This window comes from Eurytemora carolleeae, unplaced genomic scaffold (genome assembly GCF_000591075.1).
Source record: "Eurytemora carolleeae unplaced genomic scaffold, Eaff_2.0 scaffold1052, whole genome shotgun sequence".
In the NCBI taxonomy this organism is placed as follows: domain Eukaryota; kingdom Metazoa; phylum Arthropoda; class Copepoda; order Calanoida; family Temoridae; genus Eurytemora; species Eurytemora carolleeae.
This window is the reverse complement of record NW_019396990.1, coordinates 38,749-50,688: the sequence shown is the minus strand read 5'-3', so window position 1 is coordinate 50,688 and position 11,940 is coordinate 38,749. Positions and strand designations below refer to the sequence as shown.

Genomic DNA, 11,940 nt, shown 5'->3' with positions numbered 1-11,940 from the left:
TATTCCTATCTATCCAACCCTAGCCTAATCTGGAATTGTATGCTAAAGGAAGAGGACGAGCTTCTTATCTTAAATCTTAAAAATTGAAGCTTATATTTTTCATTCATAAATTTTGAAAATCGTTTTGTTCAAATGAAATCCAAGGCCTGAGGCATAATGATTAAATTAAAAAATAGTTAAAATTCTTATGAAAGACTTTAAAAATTGTTAGAATTAATCATTAATGGGATTATTTGCATATAAAGACGAACAAGGATTAATCATGATTTATAAATTGATTGGTATTACTTATTTTTCTATTCGCCGAAAGTGCACATTAAAAAACATGCATTCGCCTTCATTTTCTACATTTCAGGGGTACGGTTTTTTTCACTAACATTAAACAAATTGGATACATTTTCTTGTCTGACCTGTTCAAGAATTATTTGTGGATCATCCAAATTCTGTATTTTCGCGAATACTCTCTTTAATTAGTATATTTTGGTTTGCCTAGGAAAATGGTGGATATCTGAGAGGAAGATGGCGGAGGCTGATATTAATGAAAATGAATGGAATGAGTCGGGAAAAGCTACACAACCTGAAAATCAGCTGAGAAGGATGTGGTGATATGCTTTCGATTTAAGTGGAAGCTGGAGTTTGAACTTCCGATTAAGCTGAACCTTGAGATTAAACTTCCGATTAAGCTGAACCTGGAGATTAAACTTCCGACTAAGTTTAACCTGGAGATTAACTTTTTAATTTATCTGAACCTAGAGCCAAAACCCTCTTATTAAGCTAAACTTTGAGATAAAATGTCCGCTTAAGTAGAACCTGGAGATTAAACTCCCAACTGAGCTATACATTTAGCTGCAACCCACCGATTAGGCCTTAACCTGGAGCTAAGGTCCTAATTGAGCAGAACCTGGAGATTAAAATCCCGACTAAGCTGAACTCCAAGCTAAAGCCCTCCGATTAAGCTGAACTTGGCCGGAGCTTAATCCTTGATTTTACTCTTCACAACCAGAAACCCGGATCAAAATTGCAATATGTTCAAAGAATTAAGCTTTGATGTGTTTAAACTTAGATAAACTTGGATATTGGAAGTTTGTGCTTCCTCCGCACAAGTTTTGAAGTTCAGTTTTATTTGCTCAAATTCCGTGTTTAGAAGTCATTGACATCAAAGATTTTATATATTTTCAGAATAAAAATGCCGCCATCTCGGGGCGTAGATAGGCTTGAGATTCAGGCAGCTAATCATATTGCTAGGATACTGCTTGACTGCCTAGTTAGGTAGGCTGATCGGGATATTCAACTGATGCCAGAATAATAATCAATAATCAAAATTTACTTCAAAGAAATGATCTAGGGTCAATTTTGGAATCCTCGAGATTAATGCAGTTTATCCTTTCCATCCATCCTTGCTTAGTTTCTCCTTTCAATTTATCTTTACTCAGTATATCTACTCCATCCATCCTTGCTTAGTTTATCCTCTTGATTTATCATAACTCAGTTTATCCTTTCCATCCGTCATTGCTTAGTTTCTCCTCCTAATTTGTCATTACTCAGTTTATCCTCTCAATCCGTCCTTGTTTAGTTTCTTGTTTCAATTTATCATTACTCAGTTTTTCCCTTAAATCTGTCCTTGTTTCTCAGTTTCAGTTTCTCAGCAAGGAGAGTTGAGAAGAGAAACTAAGCAAGAACAGATTGGGAAGAGAACCTGAGGAAGAATTGATGTGGAGGAGAAAAGGAGTATGAACGGGTCGAGAGGAGAATCTGAGCAAGGATGGATTGTGAGGAAAAACTGTTCCCAGGATTGATTGAGAGAATTAACTGGGCAAGAAGGGATTGAGAGGAGAAACTAAGTTGTAAAGAAGGATGAATTGAGAGGAGAAAATTAACAAGGAAGGATTTAGAGAAGAAACTTAGCAGTAAGCAAGGATGGATGGAATTGAGAGGAGAATCTGAGTAACGCAGATTGAAACAAGAATTGATTTAAGGGAGAAACTGAGCAAGGACAGATTGAGAGAAAACCTAAACAAGGATGAGCTAAAAGGAGAAACGAAAAAAGAACATTTTAATATTTAGAAATAATGAATTTTAATTTTGTTCATATGCACTAATGTTTAAATCGACTTTACAGCTCAGTAAAGTTGAAAATTAGATCAATCGGAATGATTAGTTAGATCTATATAAAAAGATTCACAATTTTGATTATTAAACTCTTAAACCACAGAAAGGATGCCTCAAATTGAAAAAAAATCGGCGACCCCACTTTTAATATAAATTTTGCTTTGTCTGTCCGGGTGTCTGTTTGTTTGTTTGTATCCAATAACGTCAAAATGGCTGAACCGATCGGGCCCAAATTTTGTGTGGAACCTCACGTGACCACAGTGAAGGTTTATGAATGATCAAAATTTAAAACATTTGTGTTAAAAAGTTTTTTATTTTTGTAAAAATTTTAAAATGCGAGACAAAATATTATGAAATCCGCATACTTGCTACCAAAGATACGGCATTAAAATGGGGTTTTGGGAATGAAATTAAGAAAATAATCTATTCATGTAGTCATTTTCCAAATGTTTTTGCAAATATTTTGCGGGGACGATTTTTTTGGATTAGCACACCTAGTCTATGTTAAAGCACTAGTCTTGAGGATTCCAAACTGCTATGCCTTAGCCCCGGATTTTTTCTTTGACTAGCCTTAGAGCTTCTATGTAAATTGTGAACATGTTCTCTTTGTGTACATCGTAAAACAAAACAAAAATAATTCGCGGAATTTCACAAAAAAATTCGTGGATTTTCAAAATTTTAAAAAATTTAATGAAGATCAAATTTTGATGAAGACAAAAATTTGAAATTTTGATCATTCATAAACCTTCCCTGGGGTCCCTAGATGTCCCACAAAAAAATTTGGGCCCGATCGGTTCAGCTGTTTTGACGTTTATTGGATACAAACAGACAGACAAACAAACAAACAGACAAATGTATATACAGATTAGGGAGGACTGAGAACAGAGGGAGGGTGAAAGTGAACTTGAATGAAAAAAAAATAAGAGATTTTAATGACATAAAAATATTTTTTTTGTTTTATTTTTTACATCTAATTTGTTCAAATTTTAGACTTGAAGAATCTCAGTTTATCAAAGAACAGGAGATGTTTCAAAACCCGAGCTTAGAGGTAACAGTTTGAGATAAAAAAATTATATTCTGTTGTTGTTGATTTTTTAAATGTAAAATTTTTTATGGAAGACTTGAAGAGATCGAATTTTTCGTTAAATGCAATAATATTTTCCCACACTCAAGGTTTTTTATTACATAATCGTTGTTTTGGGTAATTGTTGGACAATTTTTTTTTATTATTTATAACATACGTTTGTTCATAATTTTTACACACTATGTATTTTGTTACAGGAGGTTTGTAGCTGTGCATATTTTGGTTAATATTGGCAAAAAGTGCGTGTTATTAAAGGAAACATTGGTTGATTTGATTTTAAATTTGTAGAAAATGCTGATATATTTTTATAATCAGATTCTCCTTTTATATCGAAATTCTATTTAGGCAACAATGGAAGGAAGTAATGAATTGAGATTAAAGGAAAATGTGGAAGAATTTAACAGGTTTCTTTATTAAGCATTGTCACTTTGGATTTTGTTTTGTAACTGTTAAAACTAGTATATCGAGGTCCAATTGACCCCCCCCCCAAAAAAAAAAAAAATCTTCGAAAATCATATTTAGCTCACTTCACCTATGTAATTTTTATTCATGTATTATTTAATTAATATTATATATCCAACGCTCTATTGTAGATTGAAAAGAGGTAATCAATCAGAGATAGGAACTTTTTAGTGGATATCGTTAGTCTTGAACTCTTGATCTCGTATCCCATGTGCGCACTTATAGATTTGATGATCCTTCAAATAAAGTTATCCCCAGGGTATGACTGCGTTATCGGATATCTAAAAGAAATTAATTCGTAGAGCTGCCTAAGATAGAGATCAATCAATGCGTGATTCCGAGATTTACAACACAAGTTCTGATATCGTTTTACTCTAGATTATTGTTGTCCCTGGAGTCCCAGTTGAGTGGTATACCTGGAGTACTCCTTAACCCAGTTCACTCCTCCCTCCTAGCGGAGTATATTCGTAGGTTCAACATACTGCCAGAAGGTTAGAGTCTAGTTTTATTAAATAGACCAATTATTTCAAGGCCCACGCTTGGTGGAAAAATAGATTAAGGATGTATTATTGGGAATTTTAAGAAAAGTCTTAGAGTTGATATTTAATTTTAATTTTTTCCTCGTAAAAAGCTTTTTGTAAACGAATAAAAAATGTTTCTAAACTTAGCCAGTTCTCTAAGATCCAAAGGAACATAATTCGTTTAGTTTAATGAGATTTGTTTCCAGTAACGTATTATGACAGTTCAGGCCCGGTATTCCTTAGAAGTTTGAACATGCTTTCGTTGTTTTTCAAATTATTATTTGTTTACAATCAAACTGGTTCTAAAGCTTAAATAGAATATAAACATATCCCATCCATATCTCCTTTGGATAGGCTGAGAACTTTAAATATTGATTCATTCATTCATTCATTCATCCTTTGATTCATTGATTCTTTGATTCATTAATTCATTAATTCATTAATTCATTAATTCATTGATTCATTGATTCATTGATTCATTGATTCATGGATTCATGGATTCATGGATTCATGGATTCATGGATTCATTGATTCATGGATTCATGGATTCATGGATTCATGGATTCATGGATTCATGGATTCATGGATTCATGGATTCATGGATTCATGGATTCATGGATTCATAGATTCATTATTTCATCAGCTTATTGATTTTTTATTCACTTTTCATTAGTTCATTGATTTTTTTAATTTATTTTCCATTTTGCATTGATTGATTGATTGATTGATTGATTGATTGATTGATTGACACAGGACAGGGTGTGTGGGTTCTTACTCAAGGAGCTAAAGCTGAATCCGTCCTACGAACAATGCAGGTCAGAGCTAAATCACACTGCTGAAAATGGACTATCAGGTTTTAAGTCAAAAGAACTGAACTTTTTCTTTGGAATATATGAATATGCAATCTTACTGAATTTTAATCTCAACTTTTAGGAAATGCCATCTAGGGAATTATGATTAAATCCATTTTAAGATATTGTAGAAATCAAGTGCATTTTCTGGTCCAAAAACAAATGTATAGTTTTAAGACTTGATAAAGCTGATTCTGTTTTTTTGCGATATTTTTTTAACTGTTAATGACTTTAATGACCTTATCTAGTCAGTTAGGGAGTTGACTTAAGGCTTTGAATTTTTACTACAATATGTCTTATGTTCATGAAAAGCTACAAAATTCGGGGACCCTGCCATTTACAGTTCAAAAAATATTGTAGAAATTAACCAGAAGAAGCATATTAACGAAATTACGTTGATTTTGGACCTGTCATACGCCCTTGATTTCTGAGATATCTTTAAAATGGATTTGTGAATAATTTTCTTGGTGGCATTTTCTGAAAATTTATATTATAACTCAGAAGATTGCATTTAAACACATTCTGAAGAAAAAGTTTAGGTGTTTTGACTTGAAACCTGATGGTTCATTTTTAGCAGTGTTTAATCTAAATGAGCCTCCTCCCCTTCCGAGCTGTATCCAAGAAAATAGAGGCTCCCCCTTCCCCGGCCATATCCAAGTAAATTGAAGCCCCTCCCCCTGCTCTTTTCTTTCATTTTCCCATTATATTCGGAATTTTTATTTTTTATGCAATTTATATTTTTTGTCTCAAGTCTTTGAAAAATTATGATGGAGAACTGATTCTTTTAATTATTCCTATGCAGCTTGAATATATAATGGATAAAATAAATCCCTGTTTTGTAAAGGCAGAGTTCGGGTATGAGAACAGTTTAAAGCTAGGACGGATAGATATCCCGTCCTTGAGATCCGTCCTTCCACTCGTCCTACTGGAGAAAAGCATCCATCTAGGTTGGTCCAAAAAGTTAGTTGAATTCTGAAAGACTTTTATTCTTCTTTTTTTATACTAACTTTAAAATCTAATTTAGGTAATTTTTGTCTAGAATTGTTCAATGTTTGTATAGTTTTATAATAGGGGGGAAATTAGGTAGTTTTTTATTAAGTGCTTTTAAAATTATTGAAAATAGTTTTCTGATTAAAAAGCTATTAAAGGAAAAACTATAAGTTCGTATGATAATTCTTAAGTCTTTTCCAGTTTAATTTAACAAAGCTTAGGTGGGAAAAAAACAATAACAAAAAAGCTTTGATTTTTTTATCTACACATATATTATGTTTTCTGTGAAAAAGGGCATGAAAGAATAGAGAAGTGGGGGGAATTTTTTTAGACCCGGCCAAAAATGAAAGACGACGTAAATTATTCCATTATTTTTTATTTTTCCAGTGTAATTGGACTTTTTTAGCAAAGAAGATAATTATATCACTTTAAGGTAATTTTATGTGTCCTATGTTGTGACATTTTTTGGGGTCTAATGGATGTACAATTTTCACCCAGATTTTATGTTAAACTTGAATTTTAAGCAAAATCTCTGTAAAGTCATATTGATTTTTTGTAGATCTCAGTCCGTTGCTTCATCTGTCAACCGTGTCACAAAATGTGTTCACTGAGTTTAAAACAGCCCTTTCACACGCTATACCGAAGGTTAGATAAATTTATTGTAAACTCACCTCAAACTCTTAATCATAATTTCCATATCTTTTCAATCTGATAATGTAAACCATTAACATTTCAAAGTTTGAAATTTAAAAGATCTTGAAATATCTACGACGTCAGTTTGCAAATAAGTATGTAAGGATTTGAAAATTAGAGTTTGAGCCTATATAGTAATCAGTCCCATTTTTTTACTAATTAATCTTTTCTAAAAAATTTTATGAACAAATACAGTACGGGTAATTAAGACTGCTATTAGTTTAATCCTTAACGTAATTTTATGTGACTTTTGTATCAAATGTAACTTTTTAGGTTTTGTCTATTTTCAAATATGTTGTATTATGTTTGATTTTTAGGGTAAGAATTTTAAATGACTTTGTGATCACACTTATAAAGTAAAGGGCCTCCTTAAAATACACTGACAATTCCTTTAATCAATCAATCAATTAATTAATCAATAATTAGGTGAAGAACCTGGTTTCCTTGAACCTGTCCTCACCCAATAATAAAACCTCGTTACCTCAGGCACTAAATCAATTCAAGCTTTCATAATTATGAACTTGGAAACAAATAACGATTTTTTCGCAATTATTATGATTTTAAAATACTTTGGCGAATGGTGAATCAAGTTAATTTAATTCTCTAGGGATTTGCGGATTTTTATTCCATTTGATAAAATTGCATACAACTAGACCTGGCAGCCAGGTTTGTTCGTTCTATTATATATCTAAGGAAAATATTATTCTCTACAAGATAGCTTTTATTAAAGTATGCAAAAAAAGAACGGAATCAGCTTTTCGCTATTGGCTTGATTTTTTCATCCGTTAATATTGTACATCTTCTGCCAGAGTCAAAACATTGCATAATTTGTCCTAAACAACCTTGTAGAAAATAAGATTTAGCAATTTTTCAGATATCATAGATGTTTGTGATAAAATTGCACATGATTAACTGCTTGTTGGCCAATTTGTATTTGTCTGAAACCAACGTGCGAAATCTCCATTAAAAAAAGTTGGTGACACAACTTGTTTTTTTTTGAGTCCCTCAAAATAGAAAATATTTTAGACCCCCAAACCATAATAAAGAAATTAATTGATCTATTGATGAAAGATGGAGAACAAGCATTTACAGCTGATTGGTCAGCATTGTCCCAACCTGGAGGGGAATTCATACAGTTCTAATAATGGCATCAGCCATTCACAAAAGTGACCTTTAAGCGTTTTTTTCAATTTACACCAAGTATTAATTATAATTTGGAAAACTGGTTATCAATTGTGGGTTCTCTATAAAAGTGACCAGGAAAATATATAGTAATTATCATAATTTAAACACTAAGAAAACGACAATATCTTTCACATTATTGATAAGATAAAGGTTGTAAGGATCAAGGGTACCGTTTCTAATCTAGCAGTGACACCTTTGCATGGAATGGGTCACTTAAAATTACGCTGACAGCCTCTTTAAGCTTTAGATATGAATCAAGATAATGAATTGGTTTTTATTTTGTTTGAAACTGGTCGGGATCTTTAATTTAGAATTTGGTCTACCATAAAAAATATCTCGAATGGATTTTATTCACCTACGTGCAATTACATCTTTTGTATTGTTAAATATTTATTTAGAGGGTGGGAGGGGGAGATTTTTGAAGCGAACAAGTCAGGTTTTTTATTTTTATTTTAAATAGAACTGTAGAATTTGGACAGGTTTTGAATATTTCTTACAACGCAGCTATTACTGGAGAGGGAATCCGGCATTTAGGTAAAAAATTAACTCTTAATTTATTTACTTTTCATAATGACGCTTTAGTCCCTATGCATTTTGCAATATGGGTATTAATGAATTTTTTATTCCATGAAAAATTCTCTTTTTTCAAATCAATTCATTTTTTCATTTATTTCTTAGTTTTCATCGCATTTATCAATACATGAAAGTTTGATGTCGACTTTACCTTTATTATTATATTTGTCGTTGAATAAGTGGTTTCCACATTATTATGGTACGCAAAGACGACTTGGGCGTTTTTGAAAAATAGTATGTAAAAAATATATGACGCCTTTACATAAATTCCTTTTATTAATAATTATTATTAGGAATAAATAGTTTCAAGGTAAACCAAAGTGGTTTTCTAAAGTTTGGGGGAAAGAATAAATAGTTTCAAGGTAAACCAAAGTGGTTTTCTAAAGTTTGGGGGAGAGTGGCTGGGGGCTAACTCAACCAGTTTTAATTTAACACTCAAGACCTTCTACACAAATCAAATGCGGTTGTAACTATATGTGATGTAGGTCCTGGTAAGGATATTGAAGAGCATCCCGGTTGCTCAAATCTTCGCCGTCTTCTCATATTCGATACGGGAATATTCGAGAAAGATCTAGCTAAGGTATATTTTATAGAAGAATAAATTCTTCATTTACTTCATTACTTCTTCTTACTTCTGTGGTAATTCTCAGGAGTCCCAGTGGAACCATTATGAGAATTTCTGCAAGGCTGGATTTAGATAGCATCAAAAGTTCTTGTGCATAGATAATCATCATATCGAGATTTGAATATATTGATTAAGGTTGAACTTTTGACATGAGCTGGTAGTTCCATATATCTAGTACTCTGATACTAAAGAAATTCCTTCTGATTTCAGTCCTTGTAAAAGAGGGTTTAAGGTTTGCTGGATCAGCATTCAACCTTGTTCTTCTGGTCTGGTTGATTTGTTTGAACCAGGTAGATGAGTCAACTCTGTCAAACCCATTTAGGATTTTGTAAGTTGTGATCATGACAGTTTTTACTCTGCGATCCTTTAAAACAAGTACCTGGAGTTCTTGAAGTCGATCCTTGTAATCTTGGCTTCTCAGTCCAGAAACCAAGCGTACAGTTCTTTGTTGAATATGTTCGAGACAGTTTATATCTGCTTGGGTCTGGGTGAACAATGAACATGCTAGAGAACGAAATTCAAGGTTTGTATAGGTAATAAATATATGTCGGTCCCTGTTGTGGGATGCCTTTGTTATCATTCCTAGAACAGCATTGACCTTCTTGGCTGCTTCAGAGCATTGTTTAGAGGGTTTTTAATTATTTTAAATCGTTACACCAATGTCACGTTCTGTCTCAGACTCCAAAAGTTTTTCACCGTTCATAAAATACTCTGCTTTTGGATTATTTCCTCCAAAATGCATAGCCTAGCATTTTTTTACATTGAAGCGCATTCCCCATCTAGAGGCCCAACTACAAATTAGGTTTAGGCATTCTTGGTGATCGTCTCTGTCTTCATCATTGATAACTGTTTGTCCGAACGTTGTGTCATCAGCAAATGTTTCAATCAGCTTTATCAAGGTAGCAGTACTAACTATATCATCAATGTATTATATATATAAGAAGGCTAGTGGGCCTAGAACACTAAAGGGAATGTTAGTGTAATTTCAAGTGACCTTCCATGCAAAGATGGAAATGGCCGATTCTCAAGTATGAATTAGATTTGTTTATAATTTTGAAAACAGATCATTTTCAATTGTGGTTTCCTTACCAAAGAGACTCGTAGTACAGGAAAACATATAGGAATTTTAATATTTAAACCTATACAAAGGACAACATCTTCCATATTATTGATCAGATAAAGTTTTCAAGGGTACCGTTGTGAATCAAGCCTTGCCCTCGGATGGAGGGCCATTTGAAATTACGCCTTACAGTCTCTATTGTATTGTTATGTATTGTTTTTAATTCTTATTCCTAATCTTTCTTTCTTCAATTATCATGAATTCGTCCATTATATTATTATAAATTTTTAAGAATTTTTCTGAACAGGCGAAAAGAAGGGGGGGTAAGGGGAAGAGATTTATTAAGCAGAAACCGCCAAGCTCCCCCCCCCATGATATTTTTTAGATGAAAGAGGGGGCATGATTTTGTCAATAAATACCCCTGTATACATTTAGTTCATAGTAGAACTACCTGAGCTGGAGTACCTGGAATACATGGAGACAGGGAACCCTGCACAATATATCCACCATGATTATTTTTAGTTTATAGTAGAACTGCTTGAGCTGGAATATCTGGGATACAAGTAGATAAGGAACCCTGCACAGTGCACAATATATCCATGTTTATTTCTAGTTGATAGTAGAACTGCTTGAGCTGGAATATCTGGGATACAAGTAGATAAGGAACCCTGCACAGTGCACAATATATCCATGTTTATTTCTAGTTGATAGTAGAACTGCTTGAGCTGGAATATCTGGGATACAAGGAGACAGGGAAGATGATTAGAACCATACACAAGACCAGGCCGGAGATAGTTCTTAACCTTACCCATATAGATAACAGGCAGGGGGGCAATAATATCCCATTTCTGATCTCAGGGTGTATCATTTTTAAAATTAAACGCACCTCAGAGGCAATTTTTTAGATGAATTTTGGGGAAAAAAATTAAGAATCATCTTTTTTATGCTTTTCCTCATAAAGTTATTTATCTCCTCGTAAGAATCATTTATTATCCCCAATTCAGCGAGGAAAACCTTGAGAAAATAATACCTAACTTCTGGAGGGGGGGGGGGGGGGGGGGGGTTGCTGTTTTTCAGGAAAATACACACCCATATAAAAGAATGAATAGTTTTTTTTCTTGTAAAATTGATGATGCGCAAATCATTCACTGTACAGTGTACATGTTCTACTCTTCAGGAATTTGTACTGCATTCGGGATGTCAAAAGGTGTAAATATTGATCGTAAATATTAGTTAGAAGTTTTATTATTAGGGAGTTCTCAACAACTGAATTGGTGGAACTCTTAACGAAATGTATTTTCAAAAAAATTGGTGAACTAACCCCTTCTTTATTACTCAATGAGATGTGGATCATTAACACCAAATTTTAAAACACATCCCCTTGCTTTCTGCTGCAGTTTGAATTTTCCCTAACTAAATATAATTGTACTACCATTTATTTTTAACAAGACCAAAATGATAATTTTCTATCGGGCTTGTTGGGTTTGAGTGAGGTTTGGTGAAGGGGATTTTATTGATCCCTGAAAACAGGGGAAGTAAAATGAGAAGGATCATTGNTTCTAATCCCATCCACTGCGGTTTAAAGAGTGGTATATTCTAATCCCATCCACTGCGGTTTAAAGAGTGGTATATTCTAATCCCATCCACTGCGGTTTAAAGGGTGGTATATTCGAATCCCATCCACTGCGGTTTAAAGAGTGGTATATTCTAATCCCATCCACTGCAGTTTAAAGAGTGGTGTATTCTAATCCCATCCACTGCGGTTTAAAGGGTGGTTTATTCTAATC

General features: G+C 33.3%; 2 protein-coding genes across 2 annotated transcripts in view; both read left to right on the top strand.

Moving 5' to 3' along the window:
* LOC111710849 (mitochondrial import inner membrane translocase subunit Tim29) overlaps positions 1 to 1,181 on the top strand; it is a gene marked incomplete in the record, with an annotated part of 5,010 nt that extends 3,829 nt beyond the window's left edge. The window contains 1 exon segment of the mRNA XM_023485020.1: positions 494 to 1,181. Within this exon segment, the coding sequence (XP_023340788.1) occupies positions 494 to 606 (113 nt within the window).
* LOC111710853 (uncharacterized) lies at positions 1,164 to 11,753 on the top strand. Its single transcript, XM_023485022.1, has 13 exons — positions 1,164 to 1,269; positions 3,100 to 3,157; positions 3,539 to 3,597; positions 4,034 to 4,146; positions 4,930 to 4,991; positions 5,872 to 5,974; positions 6,577 to 6,662; positions 7,137 to 7,196; positions 7,782 to 7,832; positions 8,375 to 8,429; positions 8,954 to 9,048; positions 10,858 to 10,976; positions 11,684 to 11,753. The coding sequence occupies exons 1-13, from the start codon at positions 1,187 to 1,189 to the stop codon at positions 11,751 to 11,753; spliced, it is 1,014 nt and encodes a 337-aa protein (XP_023340790.1). The 5' UTR covers positions 1,164 to 1,186.
* The last annotated feature ends 187 nt before the right edge of the window (positions 11,754 to 11,940 follow it).